The sequence below is a fragment of the Battus philenor genome, unplaced genomic scaffold, assembly GCF_028537555.1.
Source record: "Battus philenor isolate CCGP_79_NKW_IND1 unplaced genomic scaffold, ilBatPhil1.0.hap1 SCAF_23, whole genome shotgun sequence".
Lineage (NCBI taxonomy): Eukaryota > Metazoa > Arthropoda > Insecta > Lepidoptera > Papilionidae > Battus > Battus philenor.
The window spans coordinates 7197171-7223045 of record NW_027181686.1 but is presented as its reverse complement, the minus strand read 5'-3'; the positions used below and the strand labels follow the sequence as shown (position 1 = coordinate 7223045).

Below are 25875 nucleotides of genomic sequence, written 5' to 3'. Positions count from 1 at the left end.
TTAAATAAAAGATGAGTACAGGCATTAACAATAAAAAGTCCTTAATAAATCCAAAACCATGTCTGTATTAAACTTTTAGTACTAGAGAACGTATTACCTCTTATACTAAACCACAGATTCCACTCACTATAAAGAAACGACTCTTGCAACATTTTATCACAGGCTTAAGTATCAGAAGACAACTGTAAACAAAATTATTTGCTTAAAATATATAACAGTAGAGATAAAGTAATATTATTAATATAAACGTGGGAGTCTATTTACAAACGACAAATTAATAATATACGACTGTAATCATGAGCAAGAAAAGGACCAATATTTAGCCACAGAGTCTGTGTTTAGCACTAATAGGTGTAACATAACTCCTGAAGATGCCCCGTGGACGAGTGGAACACGTGTTGAGTGCTGGCGTGTTGAGTGTGGCTGGCGGGCGGTGCACTTTGTTGCAAAACTACCACTGCATGTGCGGAAGTGACTAAATATTGGTCCTTTTCTTGCTTAGGATGGAATTCCGAAAATTAACGCCTGATTCCATTTAATACTGTAATCATGGTCAGACTATATATAGTCTAATATCTTACGTACATTGAAACTATGTTTAAATTTATCTACTGGTATAAATTCTAAAAAATTCTGCCATTAAACTTTCTAGTTCCTTAAATGAGACTGCTCGTAACCTCAGGTGATTCTTTACAAGACCGAATCAAGAACGAGAAGATGCTTGAGTTCCGGTATAGCCTAGCCTCTTAACAATTTGATGTGGCACTAGGCAGGCTACATGGCACACAGAACAAATTTGAAGCCGTGTGAGCTTCAAGGTTCTATATTAGATACCACGGACTGGACGTCAATCCACTGAGTGGACAAACGATGTTATCAACACATTCGGAAGACGCTGAATGCAGTGCGCTATCTATTTTTTTACCAGAAATCTATGGGTCAGACCTAAATTTAGAAGAGGACTTCTTACAGCAGAAATGATGATGACGAAACGTATTAAATAAATGTCCATTTGAACGAGTCTTTTTTGTTTAAGTCGTAGATTACGTGACCTGTTATTACCAGTGTGCATTATCTTCGATATGACTCTAATCAAAAGTCAGTGTTCTAAAAGTTCCTGGAACTCCGGCGTACTGTTCATTAAATTGCATCGCTTTTCGGCGTGACTCGTCAGTTCTTGCTGTATATTGTTCATCTAAATAGTCCAGATGCTTCTTAGAACTGAGAATTTCAAGCCATTTCTCTGTAAAATACACAAAATTTATTTTTTGTTAAAAAGGCTTCAAATGCTTATTATATTATACTCAAATCGTACAACTCTTGGCCTTTATAAACATGCTATAAAGTTGGAAAACCATAGTAGTTTTGGTTACGTAAAAATGTATTCTTTATATATATATATATACATATATAAAACAAAGACGGGTTTGTACAACACTTATAACTCGAGATCTGCTGAACCAATTTTCATGGTTTATGGAATCATTGGATTTGTCTCTGCCTCTAATAGCAGAATACATCTTAAAAACAACAAAAACTCGATATATGTAAGGAATACTTAAATTTCAGAAAAAATGAAAACAATGTTGTGCAGATTGGGATACACTCGGATTAATTCATTAACCGGATTTTCATTCAAGCACCTTGTGGTAAACGATATTCTTTGTTTTTTGGTCAGGTGCAAGAACAAATAAAGCGGATGGTTTGCCGACACGTCAGCATGCCACGTACAATTGACCATGAGAAAAACATGCATTCTCTTAATCGGGGCACAAATAGTCAAGGATTAGCCCTGTAATTTGTTGATCGTCATGGTGAAGGCAAGACGAATCGGGAATTGAATTCGTTTAAACTCAAAGGGCATGTCTGTTGGGATCATCGGAATCCTTGGAATAAGAACTACCTCATCTTTAAATTTTCCTTTGAGTATCGACGCGTGAATCACATTGCTCATCAGTTTTCTTATCACCAAACGAGTTTCATTGCAGTTTTGGCTGGTTTAAATTTCTAAGCACGATGACTACTGAGCCAACCTTCAGTTGTAAATTATGCGGTGGTAAACCAGGCACATCCAAGGAGTTTAAAAATTTAGTTGGATAATTAGTGGCTTCTTCTTCGTTTGTTACATAGTCGATATATTTGCATGAATATAGAATACCTACAATTTGATTTTGAATTATAAAATTGAGGTCATCCACATCTTTATTTTTAGCCGCCAAAATTGCTCGCTCACTTAACCATTTAGTATTTTTGTAGTTAGCAATGATATCCGGAAATACTTTATTGATAACCTCGTCTTTTGATGAGACGACATTGCAAAAATTTGGAGGAAATGAAATCAAACCGCTCGATTCGTCAACAAGAACATGGCCATTACCGATAGTCAGCAATTGCTTCGAGAAATCATCAGCAGTTGGATCAGCAGACAGTTGGAGTTTCTTTACATTTCCCCACAGATTTGATGCTTTGAGATAAGCGTTTATTTCGTCGACAGCAGTAGATCTTGGAATGACTGGTAGTGTTTGTCGGAAATCGCCAGATAATAAAATCATTGCACCACCAAAACATCTCGAGTCATTGCGCAGATCTTTTAATGTTCAGTCTAGTGCTTCCAATGCGCGTTTGTGCGCCATTGTGCATCCGTCCCATATGATGATTTTTGATGCTACTAAATCTTTGGCCATTGCGGAGTGTTTCGACTTGTTACACGTCGGTTGTTCAGTAGTTGGAAGGTTTAATGGCAATTTTAGCACTGAGTGAGCCGTACCGCATGCGTCTAGCAATGTGGCCGCTATTCCAGAAGAACAATTGCTATCGCAATTTCGGATCTCGCACGTACAGTGGCCAAAATCAATAACACGAGGAATATCTTCCCAGTTCCACCGGGCGCACCCAAAAAAATAAGCCACCATTTCCATCATCAATTGCATTAATCAGTGTATCATTCTCTCTTCCCTTTTCTTCGCTTGACTTCCCTCGGCTTAGGATTCAACAGTGGTACATTCGTTTGATATGATTGGATTAATTCATGTGGATTATATTCACGTTCACGTTCCAATTCTCTTTGCGTCATTCATTCCGCGATCTGGCGCTGGCATTCCTAACCTAACTAACAAACTGCCGCACTTGAGGTAACACATATTTTCGATCAAGAGCAAAGCCTGTTTATGCATCTCCTCATTCGCTTCAAGATCGGGATTTTTTGAGCTGACACGAATTCGATGTAAAATGTCTTCTGACATGTTATCTTCGTATTTGTTCCACAGGTCACGTGGGTTTGATGAGAAGCGTGTCGAAATGATGAAAGCAAATAATGTGCGTTTCTGACTTGCAGATGCAGAAATAATTGCTTCAGCGATTGTCGTGTCCCAATGAGTATCGTTTTCAAGCAAATTCAGCTCTTGACAAGCTTCACGAAATGTGGAGCACACTATACCATTAACACTTACACGTACACACGTAGTGATTCAAATGATGATGTCGAACATGTACCAGCAACAACCGCAAATAGAAACATTCATCTTTCTTCGGATGAACTGTGTAAATACGACCAAGAGCATTAGTAGAACGCATATCTGGATGACCAGGAACTGCATCGCCTTGCTTCCGAAGTTGAAATTTCTTCAATGTAGCGTTCCAAGTGTAATAACGTGGCATTTCCGAAAAAAGCAATGTTCGTGCGAACGGATCGCTTTGACAAATCGTAAAGAAACTGGTCAGTGTTGTCGCTGGAGGTGTTTCGGCACGTTGAGCAGCATTCGATGCTGTGAAATATATTCTCTGACCGTTCTCTAGATGCACCCCCAAATGTACAACAGTGGGATGACGTTCGTGAATAGGGAATGAGAATATACGCCAAATTGCTTCATTGTAGTTCACATACACAACTTGATAGCGCGTGATTTCAACGTTGATATTGGACGTTTGAATACCAAAAACCGCCATGTTCCTCCCTTTCGTGACATATTTGCAAATGTATTTAATTGATTTGATCAAATTGCAATACTCAACATTATGGATGTCCTTCTAAGACGCGGCATTGTTATTAATAGTAATACTGAATATGCACTCGCACAAAACCACATAAAACAACCTAATATAATAACAGTGCCTGAACTTTCGAGACATAGACAATAGCTTATCAAGAAAAATCATAGACAACCTATAAAAAGACATTTACACTTTTTTAACCTGTAGTATAAATCTTAGGTATTATTTTCGAAAATAAAAAATTAAATTAATAAATAATTTACACAAATTAATGTCTAAAACAAACAAATATTACAATACCTGAACTTTCGAGACATTTTACAAAAAATAAATTTCTGAACGACTATGAATGAACGCACATATGAATAGCTGTTACAGTATTTGACAGGATTGGACAACAAATGTTTGACGTATGATTATTAAAAAAAAATGATTAAGTATTCATTACACATATCGAGTTTTCATTGTTTTTTAAGATGTATTCTGCTATTCGGGGCGGAGACAAATCCAACGAATCAATAACCATGAAAATTGGTTCAGCAGATCTCGAGTTATAAGTGTTGTAACAAACCCGTCTTTGTTTTATATAAATAGAAGAATAGATATTTCTTTTGCTGAGTAAAGGTTAGCTAAGAACTGATTTTACGATATTCTACCCGCAAGGTAATCAATATTTTGCTTCGAGTACTAAGCGAATCGGGCGAAAAACAACTTGTAAGGAACATTTTAATTAAAAAATATATTTTATACGTGTTAAACAAAATGGAGAGATAATTAAAATTTGATTATGATGAAATACTGCTTGTTTTGAACTTTAATCTAAAATTTTCACTCACCGTGAACTTCTTTGAGGCTTATTTCTTTGCCACCATACTCCGCTGGTAATATATCTTTAGGTATATTTTCGAAAAGTGATTCAACAGTTTTATGCACAAAAATTCGTTTTGAAAGCTTTTCGCTGAGAATTTGTCTTAGTAGTGTAATTAAACTATCTATGAACTTCGATGTAGTCAAAATGTGGATACCCTTTAGTCTCATGCCAAATCCTTCCTGAAAACAGATTCGAATAATAAGGTAGAAGTGCTAGTAAATGGCCATGCGCCAGTAGTTGGCCACTTTGATACAAAGTATTAAAAAATAAGAGTTTTAAATATTGTTTTTAGCATATTATTAGCTTATGAGATGGTATCACCATCTAATAGTTTGTAGATAAAAGTGTGAATGCTGGCACCTCTGTAACTACAAAATGGCGAATATTCACTGTTAAGCATCGGCGTCCCAAGTTATTCAAGGTAATTTCTTAAGTAATTTATTAAGGATATTCTTTTGGCATTTTGCAAATTTTGAAGAATTTTCTTACAATTATATGCTAAACTATTTGGTTTGGAATTTGCAGAAGTATTGCAAGGATTTTTTATGAATTCAGTGAATTCGGATTGTTTACATTAGTAACGGAGGGGGAGGACCATTACTGGCATCTATTTTTCAATAAAAATTAGAAGTTGCCCGGGGTAGGCAACTACCGAGCTTTTGAAATTTATATGTAAAATTTTATTAATATCTTTAAATTTGACCGAAATACACGAAGCATTGAAACAGCTTAAAAATACTTGTGTTATCTTCTTTTATTTCAGTAATGGGCCGGGTGGGCAACTACTGACTTCAAATTTGGCCAACTACTAAAAATATACCTATTTGGCCTATACATTGGGCCGCGTGCGTTGTTAATGAATTATTTTTCTTTTAGATGCCTGGAAACAAAGCAAATTTTTTAAGTTATGAGGAGAATGCAATGAAAAACGCAGTTAAGGATGTGCGCCTGCACAGCACCTCAATAAGAAAAGCAGCCAAAAATTTTGGGGTACCCCGACAAACTTTATCAAATAAAGTAAAAGGGAAATCGCCAATTGAGGGGAAAATGGGGCCTGCTCCTACGCTAACTTAGGATGAAGAACAACGCATATGCCAATGGGTGTACGACTCCGCTGAGGCTGGTTTCCCCATAACGACAGACTTGTTCTTTAGCATTCAACGGTACCTTAAGGGCATTAAGCGAGAATGCAAGTTTTAAACGATGAAAATAAGCCAGGAAAAACTTTTCTTAGACTCTTCATAAAAAGAAATAAAGATGTAACAACAAGGACATCCCAAAATCTCGTCTTCAAGAGCGTCTGTGACAACCGCAAATATAAGAGAATGGTTTAATAAAGTAAAAAGCAAATTAGAGGAAAAGGGTTGTAATGTAATGTAATTAGCATAGAAGAGCCAACGAAAACCAGTAAACGAGAGACCTGTACAATGTGCCAGAAATACTTCACTATAACTATGATAGAAAAATTGCAAAAAACTTATTAAGTACTTACATATTTTTCATTCTTTTTATAAAAGAAATAAACTTTACATTCTTTCTTTCTTTCTTTTCATACTTACTTACTCATTAGGTGGTATAACACGTGACACATGTGTTAATAAACAAAAATAAACGAGGTGGGCAACTACTAGCTAGGAAGTGGCCATCTATTGAATTTTTTGTGGCCACCTACTAGAGTTTTCGTTTTTTTTCTTTCTTAAAAAAATCTGCTAAATTTCTTTCGCTTGAAGTTATTTGTTCATAAGTTCCTAATAAAGTGGAGTTCAAACTATTAGATAACATTTTAATTAAGTAAATATAATTATATTCAACCTAGGAATGCCTACAAATGGAATGGAACTGCGTTAAGTGGCCATCTACTAGCGTCTTTACCCTACACCATTTAAACATTTTTTAAAAAAATAACAAATATGGTGGACGATATGAACATTTGTTAACAAAAATTGCTGGAGCAAATACAATTTAGTTTTCCGTTTATTTAGACAAGATGAGTTTATTTTTAAGTTAAAAATATATTTAAAAACTTTACGTTCCTTCCCGGAAATTGACCTGTACAAATCGTCAATTTTCATGGATAAACTGAGTATTGTTTATAATTTACATATTATTTTACATTTTTTATACATACATTATTATCTTTATTTAATACACATTTCACTATAAAAATAGCTTAGTTCTATGTTAATCAAATATAAATATATACTCTTCTATAGATAAGAGATTTTAGAAACTGGAATTAAAAATACTGGCAAAATGTCACTGGTAAATTAGTTAAAGAAAACATGATTATAAAAAATCTTTTCTTCACTTATTGTAATACAATTTGTTTTCTGTAGACCGAGAGCTTTACTTTTATATAGTTCTAGATCTTCGTGTCTTGTGAAATTATTGGTATAAATGGGATATCCTTTACAAATAAAAAAGCTAAAATTCAAACTCAAATTTCAGACACATTTTTCACTTTAGTATTCTCTCTGTTATCTCTTTTCAGTCGACGAACGCCTTAAATAAGTCATTGGTTTCGCCAAAGATATCTATGGCAATATCTATCATAATAGCCTCGCTTGATAGAAGATTTGGCGATCGCAGTGTGGTGTTATGGCATGTATAATGCAAAAAATGTGAATTATAAAAGATTCCTGGGAATCAAACCTGCGACATCGGTCGGGTTAGTCCTCTACCGCTGGTCTACCACTACCCTATTTAGCATTCTACCAAAAAGAAACCAAAAAAGTATCCACAATAAGTAAAGATAAAACAGTCTCGAATATTAGAAGTAAAACAAAATTTTCATAGCAATAATTTTACTCAAAAGACTCGAATGAAATTAGTCTGGCCACCTAATCAAGAGTAACAAGCAGAAATGAGCTAAGAAAGTTACAGAATGGTACCCTAGGGAGGGCAAAAGATTATTATTGTGTTATTATTATTATTACAATTATTACCATAAGATATAATTTTATGCCTGTAATGGCGCAGGATTACAATGAAGTAAAAACTTGTTTGTCCATTGTATATTAAACCGTCATTTATCACATATAGAAATACAAATCTTACAACTATTTCGCATCCATTATTTAGAAATCTATAGTCGTGACCACGGACTGGCGAACGCAGTGTCAGACGTCTATAAGGTGGACAAACGACGTGTTAAGGGAGGCCCATGACCATTGGCGGATGTCTAATGGCTAATATAGTGATGATAATTTTTTATCCAATAGAAAAATAATACAACTTAAGCAACTTCTAATGCGCTATAATTTTGTATTGAAAATTATGCGATTATAATTTGGAATTTCTATAAAGCATATAAAATAATAAAGGGAAAAATACGGTGGTCTCATTAGAAATCTCATTAGAATCTCATTAAAAAAAAGAAATCGATCTCGTATAAAACATACATAAGATTAACACTAGAAATAAAGGAACTGTATATTATTGTCTAGTCGAAGCAATGGTAGCTTGCCGGCAGAGGGCTCAAACTTGCAATCGTACTAAACGGATTCAATTTTCAGGATACAATTATATTTAATTCACACTTTATGCATTAATAATATAGAGTTGTCACTGCTCACAAAAATATTTCCGGAGGATGAGCAGTATCGTCCTCTGTGTACCATAATACCACACTGCTATCGTCAACCTGCCTGCTAAGCTAGGCGATTATGGTATCTTCCCCAAAGACATCTTCAGTGAAGGCTTATGCCTTCCAGTGAGCGTCTATACGCTAAAATGACTATACAATATTACAGCACATTCCTAAGTAATACATCTGAATCATCATGTAGTAAATTTAAGAACTTTATCTAAGATAAACTAGTAGTAGGAAAAATAATGTGAAGTGTGAAAGATTTTTGCACAATTATATAACTAAGAAATGATTTGTTGTACTACTGTGTTATGGATCTTGTGAAAGTAACAATATAAAAATTCCTATCAGTGTTTATCATGGACTCTTCGCTTTTCGTAGTTTTTTGTAGAAGGAATATTATTTTTCTTTTAAGGGCGTTTTTAGGTATCTATTGTATTTTGGGTAAGGGACTTCGATTTTACTAAATTTTTCAATATAATTTCATTAATTTTTCTTCTTTCGCCCGTCACAATATCTGACATACTTCTTCCTTTCTTTGCATTTTTTTCATTGTTATTGCTTTTATTTATATATCTTCTATTCACCTCCATTCTTCCCTCTACATATTAATGACTACATTGATTTTTTTTTATATTTTATTTTATAACCTGCTTTATTTTTTTTCACAATACTCATTTGTTTTTTCTTTAAAATAATTTATTTACCGTTTTAATTTTTGACCCTCATGAATAACCCTTATATATTAGACATAAAACCTATTAATTTCTTTATCCGATTTTAATTTTTATTTATATTTATTACTTCCTATGTTATGTTATTTTGAAGGATGCCATTATAGTGGATTACATTGTATTCAGTTTCTATCAAATTGGGTTCTCCTAGCATTCTTCTTATGATGTATAAAAGTGGCCAGTGGTTAAGAGATATGACAAGCTACACAAATAAAAAGCATAGCGATAGGTGATAAGATATTTAAAATAAGTAGGTATAACTCACAATGTATATGGTTATGGCTTGTTTGAGTTCCATGGGGTTCAATTTCGTAATTAAATCCATTACGCTCATATCTCTGAAGTCCGATACCACCATGAATCCGTTTAGATAGTCATTTGCTTTTAAATACTCACCGATCTGTAATATTAATTGTGTAATAAGTGAAGGAAGATTTAATATTAAAATTTAACGTGGTCATATAAAATGTATTGCGATGGTGAGGCCATATTGTAAAATCGATTAATTTGGTTTTAATTTGTAAAAAACAACATTGTTTAAAAAATAATTATTGACGATGGATGTATATTTGTGTGAAGGCTTTGTTGTGAGAATAAATAACGACCCACCCATGCCGTAAAGAAGAAAGAGCTGTCGCTTGTACCGCCACAACGTTCTGTTTGTCTCAAGAGGTCAATATATATACGATCTTAGTCAAGTATAAGGTTCTCCTAAACTGTGTTGTCTTGAAAGTTTGTAATAATAACAAAAATGAAGTTAGTGATGTTCTAATTGCTGGCTATATCAAAAAACATGTTGAAGCTATTTTTCTCATATGCTAAATGACAAATAAAAATCTTTGTAGTAACAAAAAATGTCTAGATTGCTATTCTTTTCTCTTGTTTGTAGAATTTTGTTTTACCACTGCCATTAATAGCTCTATCAGCGCTAAATAGCTTGCCACACCACAAAGGCCTGGTTTCAGGTCTTTAGATTTACTACGTGGTAAGAGGCCGCTCTTATGCCCTTTAGGTAACATTGAAACGAATATGGTAATTGAGGTAAACTTTTGTTCGTATAATTACAGAAAGAGTGGTTTTTTGGTAATTAGTTTTATTGGTTATTTGTAAGAAAAAATCTTGAGAGATTTTACGCAAGTTTTTATATCACCTTTATGGAGATGCAATCTAAAATATGTTACATTAAGTTATTTTTTCTGCTAGAATGCGATAGGCTACTTTTTATTGATGGCAAAATAATAATAAATTTATATTTGTCAATCCCAATTTGGAAATTGCTTTATTGATTTTATCTTTATTTACGTCATTAATTATTTCTGTAACCTTTTTGTGTAGGGTGTACCATAAACATCGTTTCAAAACCAAATCTCATTTGGTTCTATTCACCCATTCAAAGCGTTTACACCTCTAAATAAACACCCTGTATATTACTATCATTACAAACAGTAAATAATACTTACTGAAATACAATGTTTATAATAATCCATGATTTGTGATGCTTCAAAAGGAGTGTCACACAATTTTACAAAAAATATTCTGTAGTTATCTTCTGTCATTTTTGGCAAAATTACTGGAATCCTGTAACAAATTTTTAAACGAATACTTATATATGTTATGTAGTAATTTCCTAGTCATTCTTCTTGCTGTTGAGTTAAAACTATTCGTATTAGCGGTTCATCTATCTCCTTAGCTTTATGTTTGATCTCGGGAAAAGTTCTCTGGGAGCATCTTTAACCATTAGTAAGCAAAAATTCTGCCTAGGACCTGAAGTATTAATTTATTTATTTTGCCTTTTTGAGAATTTGATCGTTTCAGTCGAAAGATATTCATTGATAGAAATATATGTAGGTTACCTATATCTAGTATAGGTAACCTACATATATTTCTATTAGCACGAGGTGATAGGCCTGCATCCAGCGTTTTCCAACGATCTTAATAATGTCGTCTGTATCCTTTGTATGGTGGATGGAATGAGCTTTAGTGAATGTACTATGAGTTTGCCGGTATAAGAGCTTTGTGAGAACTTTTTATGTATAAATAAAAGAAAATATTTCCGTCATGAAAAGAGCATTGTCACCTAAACATTTATTTAAATTACGTCAAACCTCTAATACTTCAAAGTTGATATTATTATTCAAAACAGCCTTTTTTCTATTAAAGGCTTTGCTACAAATGAAAGAGAATAATTTAATATTCTCGGGGTGCTTTAAATTGTAATTAAAATAGAAAGTTTTTTTATTTTAAATTGTCTTATATACATAAAACTACATCAATTTATCTTTGAAATCCACCACACATAGCTTTAATAATAGCTCAATGTTTGCGAGACAGTGTTTTTATGATATTCGTATATATATATTGTCAATTTAAGCTAAATTTTAAATTACGGATGGAATTATTTTAGATAGAATTACACTCAGGATTTTGTATTGTGACGACAAGCGTACATGAGAGGAATAGCAGAAGAGACCAATTTGGCAAAAACAAGAATCAGATTGAGCTTCCCTAGAATGGCATTCTCAAAGCTTAGTGTTCCAAATACACCTTAATCTGAGAAGACGCAACAGCAAACATAAGCGGGTCATAAGGTCAGATAATGGTTATTAAAAAGGTTGTTGCTTTTGGTAATTTTACTGGATAAAATGGGATCTTGCCGTTTGCTTTAGTTTATAAAATTTTCTTATGAGTTTTACCAACGATTTCAAGCCTTCGTCGGTTCAGGCAATGCTTTCAATGCTAAAGAGCAAATACCATCCGTGATGAAAAAAAAAATTTTCCGGGGATTTCTGTCAAGTTTTCAACGGAACACGGAAGGTAAAATATTTAATATTAACTAGTTATTTAAGAGATTTTTTAAATCGTTATTTCCTTAATTAAATCATTGCGTAATTCGCATTAAGTGTAATTTAAATTAAAATTAAAGCTTATTATAATATTCTAACAAAAACTTTTATTGTAATTTAACTTAAAATAAAATATTGCATATTTAATAAGTTTAGTTATTTTTTGTGAGTAATGTTATTTCAACATCAAAATTTTTATTGCGTCATAATACACGTAAATAAGGATAATTGTAGTTCATTACGTTTTTTTTTAAATTGATTAGAAAAAAATGCTTTTTTAGCTATTCAATGTTTCAATATTTTAAGACATGAAAATTGAGTGTTAATGTTAGTATTATAAATTAAATAAGTTGCTATTTGCTATTTGATGTACTAGAAGTTATGCTGCTAGCCGGTCTAGGATTTGTGCAGCTTCATCGAAATTGAGCCCGTGGAAACAGAGGTCCACGAACTAAAAACTTTACGCAAGCGATCGTACCCCAGTTACGACGAAGACGTACACAAGACGTATACATGTGTAGGTGTATAGTGAACGTAGCGAATCCGTGCGCGGGGGTACAGGATTTGTCGGATAGCAACAGTAGAGAGAGCGGCGGGAAAGTCCGAGACCACTTCAGCACTTCCAAACGCTGTCTGCTGGAATTCCTTGCACCGAACTTAAGCGAACCTAATTGTAAGTCAGCAATACGGGAGAAAGTCGGGAGACACCTCCGAATGCTCCAAGCGCTGAGCACGCAATGTAAATAAGTTACGCAAACATTTTTGTAAATTGTGAAACATTTGTTTAAAAAAAATGCATGCGCCCACCGCGCTGTTAATTTTTTTAATGTTTACTTGGTTTGAAAAAGATTGACTACCTCTGTTTTATATACACTTTTTTATCTTAAAAGAGATTGTTAGTGGTTTATTGATTGATTCTTAGTATTCCAATTTCGCAACATAATGACAAGGTTATTATATGTACTCTTACGTACACGTCCATGTCTGACAATGTAACTGTTATTAGTCCTATTAGGTCGAGCTGATACCAATCTTGAATCCTATTCAATTACTACCTAATACAAAAGGTCAGGTGGGATCTTGAACGCCATCACTTGGCACAGCCAATATGGTTCCGGAAATCTTTAATGTCACTGAAATTGTATATCATGGGATATCTTCGAACTCTAAGTTTATGTCACATTGTAATTCGACGATGAAAGAGGTTGGTGGGCGAGATTGCGTGTATATTTTTAATCTCGCACTTTTGACGACGTAAAATATAATTCAGTTATAAAATTAATGCATTGCCTGCGGTTACTGATATCAACACAGGTGTGCCAGTTCACGCTTGTTATGCGGGTTTTTAAGCAGAGTTTTTTTTTATATAGAATAAGTTCGTGTGATAACGGATTCTTCTCTCAGCTCTTACGAAAACCTCAAGAGGGCAATGTGGAAACCATTTTATGACTATCAATACGGTCAATGGAGAAAGTAATGTCCAGTTTTGGATGTGTTGTGGCTGAAATGATAATGAATATGAAAAAAGTGACATTGAATATTTCACAACGCCTATATTTTTATGGCCCCGTTATTGGGGACCTCTCGTATGTGATTTTGGGACACGGCATTGTGACATTTTTATTTTTTTAATAATTCTTTTCACATACTTTATTTCTTTACTTTTCTTTTATTCATATGATCTAACTGTTTTCTTCTTTCATTCTGTAATTCTCTACATACTAATTTCCTTTAATGCATCGCCTATCTTTTTCACCTCGTTCCTAAAATATTACAGGTTTAGGTAACTCTCACATTTTTTTATCTTTATTCTTTTGCTGCACTATTTTTTTATTCGTATTTCTTATACGTGTTATCACATTGTATCACAGTTTCAATTTTCAATTCACATACATTATTTCTGTTTATTTATATCTCTGTATTTTGTTAATGGTTAAAATATATTGTTTTCTTTCCTCCCACTTTACAACATCTATATTACAAGTTTTTACATTTACTCCAACACGTCACTTTAGCTCTTTTTCTTTATCAATTTTTACTTTCATAACCGTTAGTTGGGCATATTTTGTCCATGTTCATGATGTAAATAAATGCCCTTCGATACTCAGTTAAAATGAGAAATTTATTTTTAAGGCGATCAGTGTACTGCACATTTACATTCTGTGAGAGTCGAGGTTAGCTTTTGGCATTTAATACATTAATCTGCGTTCAAAATGAAATTATTCTCATGAGATACTACGCTATCCATAGAACACATTAATTAAAGAAAAATGAGCTATAAATTCACCCTTACAAAGCTTTTACACCCATAACCAATCACGGCGTATAAAAATAGATACATAATTAATAGAATTCACAACGAATTCTCGGGTGAATAAATAGTTTTAATTGTTGAAACAAGCTATATTACATTCGTAGTTATGAAATATAATATCTTATTTGCTGCGTTTACATATAGTTTGAAATGCAGTTGGATATTGCTTACCTGGTAACTTTATGACAACATATTGTAACTTTAAACGTTTTATATATAATATTGTTTGCGTATAACAGGGACAATTAGTTGCGAGAGTACATAAATAAATACATTAACAAATTGTTTTTTAAGTCAATATCAGAGGTGGCGAGGTTGCCATCAATTAAGTGACGCATTCATATAAAATGAACGCGTTAAAAGATTTGCTTTGAAGGTCATGACATATAACTTAACAAATTTTATATTTAAGCGAAAGTGACGGTATTAAATTGCAATAGCTTGAAAACGAGTTCAACAATTTCATTCGCCTTTATAAATAAGATTTGTAAAATTTTTGGAAGATCCGTATGAAAAATATGAACAGAAACTTAAAACTTCTATCAGTTTCTATTGAATTTCTCGCCTTCGACACTTGCACTGAAATTTAAATTTGCGCGTTTAACAGCTCACGAGTTGTAAATTTAAATGATCGTTTGCCGGTTGCATCGGTCACCATCTAATTCAAAATACATTTATTTAATTTACATTTAATCGATAAGTAAAATGATCAGTCTTAAATGTTACATTTATGTATTTATTCTATGGAAATGTGATAGGCCAATGACGTATGATGTTTAACATGTTTACGGGATGATTGCTGTAAAGTAGTACCGTAAGGACAGATATCTAAGCAACGGTTTTTCTAAGAATCGTTTGGAAACAAAGTCACACTGCAATTGACAGATCGCCAGTTCAGCTTCGGCCCGAGTACCGCAGACGTCACGTGTATAACGACCACACATCATATTCCTGTCATCTAGTATTTTTATAATGTATATCCACGGAATTATGTATGTTTTAATTTGGGTTATTTTATACAACCCAGAGAGCACTATTTATGGTCACCTACTTTAAATAGTCATACGTAGCATATCATTTAGCCGGCTTGGTCATCAATACAAATTATCGATGATGATTAAATCATTTTATTTCAATATACCTATTACTTATTTTGACAAAAAATCAGCTGATAAAACATAAATGCAAACTTATTAAAAAAAAAAGAATTATTATTTACTTACGTAATGTCGAATAAATTTCCAGCCTCTTCCTTCGGATTAAACTTCTTGAAGAATTGTGGCATTAAATTTCTAAAAGTGCAGATTTTGTCGATTTGCGTTTTGGCTCTTTCCATTGATCCTTTGCATGATATTATTGTAGTCTCCAAATAAAAACGACCTAAAATTTATGTAATTTCATTAGAGCAATACAGAACCAATTTGTGGTGATATATCATCAACAGCTACATCGTGAAAAATTAAAAAATAATTAAGTATAAATAAATATTAAACATAAACCAATGAACACCTTGTTAAGTAAAATAAAAAAAAACAAATCGAATGTTTTGTATCCAACTAGTTTAAAGATGAAGACGAAAGACGATCAGCGTATGCTGCCGGAGATAACTTACGAATACGACACGTGGTCACTTACGGTGGGTGTCAATAGAAGGCTCAAGGTCACCCAAAAAGCAATGAAAACAGCTATGCTTCTGAGCATTTCGTTTCGCTACGTTGTCGGAGATGTGGAGAAAAACAAAGTTTATTGACGTAGCTCGAAGAATTGCTAATCTGAGGTGGCAGTGGGGGGGGGGGCATATCGCTCGTGCATCGGCCCCGTGCTAGGTGCCTCTTGTTAGGTGGGCCAAAGATATAGTTAAGGTCGTGGAAAGTTACACCTCAAGACCAGTCATCGTGGGGAAGCCCATCTCTTGGAGTGGGCATACTCGTATATCGGCTGAAAAGAAGTGATTTGGTGTCCCATGTGAAAACGAAAATATAATTATAAGTATTTGTTCAAAAATGATAAGGATTTTGATAATTTAACAACGATTAAGTTTCTGTTACTTGTTATTTTTATTACAGTCAATCTTGGGTCAATCATCGAATTCGATTCGAATGATCAGCGTTCTAGAAATTACGAAACATCGTCTCCTCTAAATTCCCAAAGTGCCTAAACAATAAGATCTTCGACCTATGTGTGATACCAATAATGATTTACGACACATGAACTGTGCTCTGTCACTTCGTATCTCAGCAAACTCACAGTCAAACGACTGATAAACGAGTTATGGTGTTAGTTTCCATGCTCGGGGTATCCCTATGAGATCGAATCAAGAATGAGGAGTTCCGTAGATGACCTAAAATAACTGAGAGACGACGGCGAATTAGCAAGTTGAGGTGGCAGTGGATAGGTTACATAACACGCAGGACAGATTGCCGCCGGGGCCTTTGGTTTCTGGAGTGGCGACCATAGACAACGTAGCATTGAACCTTTACCCACAAAGTGTACTGACGATTTTATTAAGGAAAAACGACTACCCCCGATTTGCCTTATCAGAAATCTGTGAAGAAGGCTTATTTCCAACAATGGACGTCTTACGACAGAAATGATGATGTTATTTTTTATGGAACAGTGTTAAACTGCATTAGAACCTACATCTAGACATTAGTATTGTGAGTTTTTATCATATAACAATTATCAATTACAATTTCAAACTGCCACTGATTACTAACTCGTTAAGAAACTTATTAAGTATTACTGTACTTAATATTTAACTACTTCAGTGTTAGTGCAAGCAATTTTTTTCATAATAAACTACATATATAAATACGTTAAGGTTTTTTAAACAATTAAATGATAAAGTTTTATATAAACTATAATTTTTTACAAATATAAAACGCTAGTACGAACTAGTACATCATAAATTTTTTCCGAGATCATCCAAAAATATATAATACCAGCTTAGATTAGCTTATAAACGCTTATTGCAAAAGGTCTATTCTACCGATATCAATGAAGGGATATACTATAATCGTCACGTTTAGCAGGCGGGTTTAATGCGCAAAGTGTGAATTATATAAAATTGTACCCCGGGAATCGAACCTGCGATTTATGATCGCCACTGGGCTAACAGTGTTCAACGCTTAAATTCAATACTAACTTAACCTAGTATTATTCTTGTGAATCAATCGTAAATTTTCAAAACATTGATTTGGTTTCTGTCATTAGTAATAATTTAATTTGTGACAGATTGTCATTTTTACTATTTTGATATTATCAGATTCCGGGGTTTGACGAAGCCAATCTTAGAAGACGCTTAACCTTGACCTCGTTTTTGGTAAAATAGCTCAAAGGTCTCCAAAGCCTCGGCTCGGGCCGCTACATAAATATGCTGCTTAATTACCGGATTTAAATTTTCCTATGTGTTTCGTATATTACCTAATGTATTTATCTACATCAGTAATGGCCTCTAATGTATATCTCAATGTTGTAAATAAATACGGTGTATTTTTTGTAATTTACTTAATAGGCTAGAGGTAATATTTGTAATAACGTACGACATTATGCATAGAACTTATTTAGAATAAAGAAAATCAAGTTTCCAAATTTAAACGAATAAGAAATGAAAGTATCTTTTGATTAAAAAAAGAGAATAGACAAGTAATTGTTGCAAAAGGATCCTTAGTGAATATTATTACGAATAAGTGAAATATGACAAAAAATAAAATATTTGAATTTTTATTATAAAGTTGTGATTCACTGTGCATATCTAATTTGTGAGTATTCTATTATTTTCATTTTCGGCTGATAGACGCCCACTGAAAAGCACAGGATTCTGCGTTGTGACTATATGTCGTCAATCCATCTAGTGAAGGTCCTTCCTAATATTGTATGATCAAATTGAAAAATACTCGCCCTGTTAGATTCTTAATGCTTTCACTGTAGCTTTACGATGCAGAATTGTGGACTGCAAAATAGAAATGAAATAAATACATTAAAAAAACTTTTAAGTTAAACGGTTTTTTGATATCCATATTGTGGTGGTTGTGGAAAAATATGTACCTAGTCCGCCATATTGAAACGGCGTCCATCTTGAATTTTAAATTTTGACATAATCATCGTGTTTTACTAGTGTGTGTAGCCCTTTCATTTGATACCCATATTGAGGTGGTTAAGGAAGAATATGTAATCCGCTATTTTGTATCGGCGGCCATCTTAGGTTTATAATGTTATTGATTTTATTATATTGTATTGTCATCTAAATTAAATGTGTGTACCAAATTTCAGATCAATCTGACAACGGGAAGGTGCATAAATTTCAATTTCTAATTTTGACCCAAATAAACAAATTCCGTACGGGTCGAACTAAATAAAACCGCTTAAAAACAACGTTGCCTTTCAATTTACTAAGGTTCGTGCAATTGCTAACTTTGTAATTTTAAGATATTTTTACATATTGTCATGAGAAGAAGACACTATGGAACTATTTTTGTCCACGGAAGATTTAACGTTTCGATTAAAAATCATACAAAGTCAACTAAATCACGAGTGAGCATCCTTTATAGTCAACCGATCAATTTTAATCTTAAAATTTTTTAGCCGGCCTCGCATACGGTATACCATTACTTTATAATATACCGTTACTCTATATTACATTTTTTTAGTATACTTAATTAAAAATAAATTTAAAAATTAATAATAAAATAAAGATTCCATGAACAAATTCAACACAAAAATTCAATGAGCGGCGCGTTCGTTTCGCATGCTTGAGCAAGCCGACAAGTAACTACAACACTCAACACAAACAGCTAACTCAACACAAACAGATTGATACGGTTTATTATTCATCGTAGTATATTTATAGCATTATATTGATAACGGAAAATGGATAAAACAAATTCAATTTTAAAAATGTTTGGCGGGTCACATAAATATTTTTAACGAGTAGCAGCCGCACAGTGAGGGAGAAACTCCATGAGATAACATCCACTCTACTAAAAAGATATAACAACCTCCTTATAAGGAAATAGTTTAACCTTTCGGTATATCTAAATATAATTAAAAACACGTTGTCAATGTAACATCATTTTTTTAACAGTTGCTCTCAGCAGTTTTATTCTCATGAATGCGTTATTTTGTAAATTATTTTATTTGATAAATATGTATACATTTTACCACTTATACACTTATAGTAAGAAATGTGATCTATTATTCTGGTCAAAAACCTCATTACCGTATAACTACCAGTATAATTAAGGTTGAAAAACCGGAATAGTAAATTTTCCATATTTTACATACTGTTTAGATCGCATAAACAAGTTTTTTAAATTTTTAACGTATCGATATTGGTGCGAAACCGTCACTTCTATCTAAGGAAAAATCGTTTTTTATTTACCTGACTTACACTGCGTGAAGACAAAGCGCAAAGGGCACTTAGTCAAAGACCTCTTTTCATGTGGCGGCTCGAGCCGGGGTTCCCCGAGGAGCATACTATGGCTTTACCAGACTTAATTCATTGAGGGGCCGGCTAGCTCTTAGATCACTTATTTAGACGCTTCATCAAGTGACTAGGCTCAAGTGGAACCTCAACTTGAGCTATCACTTGTCGATAATACCCGTTTAGTCTTTCGACTCAAGGGCGTTACAATTGACCGAACTTCGACTTAGTCGATAACTATCACCTTTCCAATATTACTAGCACTCAATAGTGAAAGAAACTCCAGCAATACTTTTATTTAGAATGATCAAAGATAAATATTAGTGCACGAGAAAGCTATGACAAGTGAAATATCGGTATCTTGAGATTACTGCCAAAGGTTTTCTTTTCCAAGATCTGGCAAAATTAGCCATTCATTTCATTATATAAACTGGCAATCATGCTGTTCATAATTAAGGTAAAAATGGTATTTTCTTAATTGTATATAATAAGCGTATATAAAGTATATAGTAAGTATATAAAGTAATATAAGCATTTTAATTTTATGACATCACTTCTTGAGCTCAAGCTATATATTTAAACGACTGTCTGGAAGCGAAATGCCAGATGCAGTTTGATTCTTAACAGAGAAATATTTTTTTTTTTGGTAATTAATGTGATTAGGATCTAGTCCTTATCACATTAATTACCAATAAATTTTAAAGTCGCTAATGATTACGACTACGAATTAAAATTTAATAAAACTTACTAAAATCTTTCTTCGTGAAATGATCCTGTTTTTTCACCCACTCTTCTAAAATATTCACAGCTTCCGTCATTCGTCCTGGCCGGTGTAGGTTATAAAGCTTTCGGATATATTCCACTGTATCTGGATGATATTCAAGCAGCTCGTTATTTAGCGGAGAATTCATTTTAAGAATTTTATAAATAACCACGCGGATGCGAAGTCAGTTACACACTGAATACATGAAGCGTTGTTCACTTTACGATAAAATGAATCTAAAACCTTGATTGCTCATTTTCTTATATCAGAGTTTATGAGTATGTAAACATTATTGTGTATACAATACAGTTCCTATTTTGTTAATATATTTTTTTTCGACAGTCCAGCGACTACTTCTAATGTATATAAAAATGATTATACAGTCAGTTTTAATAACAAAAAAATATTAATTTATTCCGCAACGAATTTACGAAATGTTTTGAATGGGTGAACAATGATGTCGAATTTTACCACTTGGTACTGATGTCCTGTATTAGTAATAGTAGTTTAGTTTAGTTTTGTAATTTCAATGAATATTTAAAAACTTTTTATTTGCTCAAATTGATCACATATTTATTTCAAATAACACATTTTCTCTAAAATTGACAGTAATTTCCAATTGCCATGCGTTCTGTCGATGGTAGCCATTTTTTAATATTCAAGTTTTAAAAGACACATTTTTATGAAGACGTTACGAAAAACATTACAACAAAAAATCCGTCTGAGTTTGTAGTGGTCTTTTCTCGGGGTGTACAAATATATGTACATATATGTGTATATATATATTTATAAATATATATATATATATATATATATATATATATATATATATAGATATATATATATATTGAATCTATATACCACCTTTCTTTGAAATACGATCTCAAATTTTTTTTCGCTGACGAAGACCCCTTGCTGGTTGTCATAGACCCCTAGGGGTCGATATAGACCACTTTGGCAATCACTGCTTTAAGACTTTGAGACGGACCGACTAGAGTATCGTATCGTGCTCATCTACAACGTGAATAACTAACTTTAGATCCCCAGAAAACGTTCTTATAGAAAATCCACAAAAGAGGCCTGTGCCCAGCAGTGGACATGCTGCAGCTAAAATGCCTATGTCAATATGAAGTAAATGTGCATAGAAAAATTATGTAAAGTACATTTTAACCTTAGGTGGAATCGTATATAAGTTGGAATACGTAATACGTTTTTCTTACAATTTTTATTTTGATTTTTGGTTAATAAAAAAAACATTAATGTGTTTGAAATATTCTAAAAATTTAGTTTGATACTTAAGTAAGAAAAGATTAATGAATTCCCTTGTAAAATCTTAGTTCTATCAATAAATAGTTTTTTTTTTACTTTAAAATATTACATGGAAAATAAAAATTATTATAATCAATAATATTTAAAGTCCAGTATATTCAGTATATATTATTATAATTTTTATTTATTACTTCTGAGTGCGATTTTAATAATTTAATTCGACATTATTCTTATCCAAGTTAACATAACGTGTCGCGGCTTGACGTCTGGTTTGCTGTATATTTATTAAAATATACTCTCTTTACTGCTAAACAATGATGAATATCTCATTTCTTTTCTAATATACATGAATAATGATGGGTCGCCCAAAATTATTTAAATGGAAATACAAGGATTGAAAGGTTGCGATCAAGAGTTTGCAAAACAAGTACAAAAACAAACACAAAAAAATTATAGCGTTCACGGTCCGTATTGCTGACCACTACGGTCAGAATACTTTTATGTTAAATCGCTTTTTGGCATTTGAATTCGTTCGTCATCAGTGATGAATTGTGTTAGGATTGTGTAAACTGTAATAACTCTTTCTACATATATGAAAACATCTTTTTCGATCACTATTGCCTGATATCCTCCTCCTCCACGTGGTCAGGTGGTAAATCACTTCCACCCGTTAAACGCATTTATTTCATTGAAAGAATGTTATATACGTGTTCGGACGGTAATCCACCTTCGCTTGCTAATCGGATATTGGTGACCCCGACGTAATTTAAGACCATTGACCCATATCGAACAATACGCGGCCAGGGACGGAGGAGATGCTTTAATATATATGTAGAATTATCCCACTCTTGAATAGGCCGTAGCAATTTCCGACGACCGTTTCGTCGACTTCGCTTTGTGTATCCAGCAGTCCTGGCATGGCTGCATTCAGCCGCTTGGACATTTTGCTTCGCCGCACCGCGGCGGAATCATATCGAACCTCATTTATTGTAAATAGTTTAAAATTCTATAAAAGTAATTAACCCTAGAAAGATAACCATTTGACAACGTACGTAAAAGATAACCATACGCTTCAGAGGCGCATGCTTTTCAAAGGCGTCAATTTTATACTAACAATGAATATTATATATTTTAGTTAATCTAGTCATTTTAAAGGTTTGGCATTATTTTAAAAATAAAATGCATTTATTTTTTAAAATTTTAAGGCATTTTAAACCTAAATCACTAGACGTCTATGAAAAATTTACAAAATTCAACAGTCCTCGGTTTATGGGAACAAATCCCGTAAAATATCACAAAAAATAGTGTTTTATTCTTACAAAATGGTAGACTATATTATAATCAGTTTTAAAAAAAACTATAATATCATAAAAAATTTCTTCAGACAGTCATGACAAACGTCTTTCTTGTGTTCACCACAAACTGTCTTTTTCCATAAATGATATATAAATTGATAAATGCTATATTTAGTATGCCATAAAACATGGTCATTGGCCATCTATTCGTTTTTCTCGAACAGGACATTGTTGAGCACATTTGATCAAATGCGTCAATGCCACCCTTAGTCTGATTGTAATACATTATTACTTCGGGCTTGCCGGTTTTTGGGTTCATGACACCTTCTTCATTACACGATGATAACAGATAAACCATCTTCGAGGGCTTCGGCTTGTATGACACTAGTGTCAAACATTCATCGTAACAGAACATTGATGTGCCTCTTGGTCGAGATCGGGTGTTTTTTAACTCTTCAGGGATCTCGCGTTTATTAGATCTTATAGTGCCAACAAGGTTCAGTTTGTACGGTGCCTGAAGAAGTGATTTCGCGAGAAGACGCAAGAGGAGGAGAGGAGAGGAAAAATAAAAAATTACCTCAAACCATAACGTAAAAGATAACCATACGCCTCGCGAGCGCATCAACTGGTCTCAGCCGCTGAACTATGGTACTTAGATGCAACCGCCCCGCGACAGGGCAGACCGACGACTTAGTTGACTGAAAAGGACAAGTTAATACGCGCGCCTAATAAAAAGATATAAAAATATGTTTATTTCGCAGGCGCCTCTGCGACGTAGGTTATCTTTCTAGGGTTAAGGTTATAATAGCGGCGTCATCAGTGTGGCGCCATCTCGTGTCAGACGCTAGAAACAGCGAGGGACAGTAGGACAGTAATTCTTTTTGGCACGCTAATCGCGTATAAATTTATTCGTAAATAACTAGCAAAGTAGAAAAAAGTTTCCAAAGTAAAAGTACGTTTGTTAATATTAAAAAGAAGTTTGAAGATACCGAAAGGGATCGCTTCTTACGTATCTCTACCGCAGCTTCATCGGCACAGATTGTCTAGAGAACTATTAAAAAATACTATGAATTGCTTCTAAATTGATACTTTAATTTTCTTGAAACTCAGAACCATCGGTAGTTATTAGTACTGTCTTTCCATATGTACATTAACTCATTCAGATACTTCGCTTACAGTTGATGTTATATTGATAAATATCATGATTTTTTTTGCAGGAACTTATTTTTTTTTCCTTTAAAGGTTTTATATAAATTTGTATAACCTGTAATGTATATAAGATACTCACACTCGCGATATGCAGGGCCTAGTCGGTCTGGAAATCGAGTGCTGAAATGGCCAGTTTCCCTGCGCCCTCCGCGACAGACATCTATCACTTAAACTATAGAAATCCGCATGTGTTAAATTTTAAAACACCACGCGGCATACAAAATGCGTTTTATTTAAAATACCATTATTTTATAGCAGATGTTATAATTTATTGTTACAAAAATTTATCTTGTTACTTTATTATTCAGTGTATATCTTAGCATCATTCTTGGTTTATTATGATTAAGGTTATCCTACCAATATTTAAGATGGTGTAGATATTACTGGCTTAAAATAATCTCCGTCATTGAATTTATCCCAACACGAAATTTAGTACAGATGTAATTAAATCGAATTTTAATCTTTTGAAATACAATTAATTCGTTAACTTGTATGTTATAAATTTAATTTAAGTTACAATTCCAATAGGTAATTCTATTAAAATGTATTCACTTTACGACTTATTGGTGGGCTTACAGTTGCACAACGACCCACAGAGGGCTATGCACAGCATTTTTCGACAAGATCAGAACAAGATCAAGTTCCGGAGAAGAGAACACTGATAGGCGAGCGCAGCATGAAACGTCCGCCCATAAGGTGGACAAATAACCTTTTGAAGATCTTGGGTAACCACCAGCGGTTGGTAGCGATGCAGATCGCTACCAACTGGTCCTAATGAAAATTTATGGGTGAGGTCTAAGTCCAACAGTGGACATCCTATGGCGTATGGCTGAAATAATAATGATGGTGATTCTTTTTTTAATAGATCTTATTTTTTCGGGGCAGTGACGTGAAAAAACATTACTATTTAACTTTATCATTTGGGTTACACGTTCACACATACAGAGATCATTTCGTTTCTATTTTTACGATATTTATTTTTATTGCTATCTAATTTTTATAGGAACTATAACTTTAGACTTATTTATTTACTATGAAAAGTCATATTGACAAGGTCATAAATACGCAGTATGTGAATTTACGATTAGCACATTTGTTAACCGAAACATAGCAGGTAGAACTTTAAATAAAATTAAAAGTAATATTTTAATTATTTGTAATAGTATTTTTATATAACCATTTATTTACTTACTCTAACTTCAATCAACATTCAATCAACAAAATCAACAAAATCGAAAGCTTTCGTCATATTCGCCATGTTTATGGCAGCAATGTGGGTCCTTTAATTTATACTATCGATTATTTCTTTTAATAATTTGTAGACATCTATATTTATATCTTTTCTGAAATCTTTTTGCTCCGCTGCGAAAACCCATTTGATTATTTTTATAATAGTTCAAATAAGTATAAGTTTTTCGTTAATTATTATCTCAAATTTTTACAGAAATTCGAATAAGTGCTATAGGGTAACTAGATTTCGCATCGCCTCGTTTGTCTTCTTTAAACAATGGCATAGTTACTAATTTTTTTAGTATGTCAGGGCAAATGTCTGTTTATATACATAGGTCCATTATGC

General features: G+C 33.2%; 1 protein-coding gene across 1 annotated transcript; it reads right to left on the bottom strand.

Moving 5' to 3' along the window:
• LOC137924015 (retinaldehyde-binding protein 1-like) lies at window positions 1-20721 on the bottom strand. The gene is made up of 7 exons (XM_068767309.1): window positions 20512-20721; window positions 15565-15721; window positions 10645-10762; window positions 9450-9584; window positions 4827-5040; window positions 1063-1243; window positions 1-182 (listed from the first exon to the last, which is right to left on the bottom strand). Exons 1-6 carry the CDS (start codon window positions 20672-20674, stop codon window positions 1089-1091), a joined length of 942 nt encoding a protein of 313 aa, XP_068623410.1. The 5' UTR covers window positions 20675-20721; the 3' UTR covers window positions 1-182; window positions 1063-1088.
• Window positions 20722-25875: the final 5154 nt, after the last annotated feature.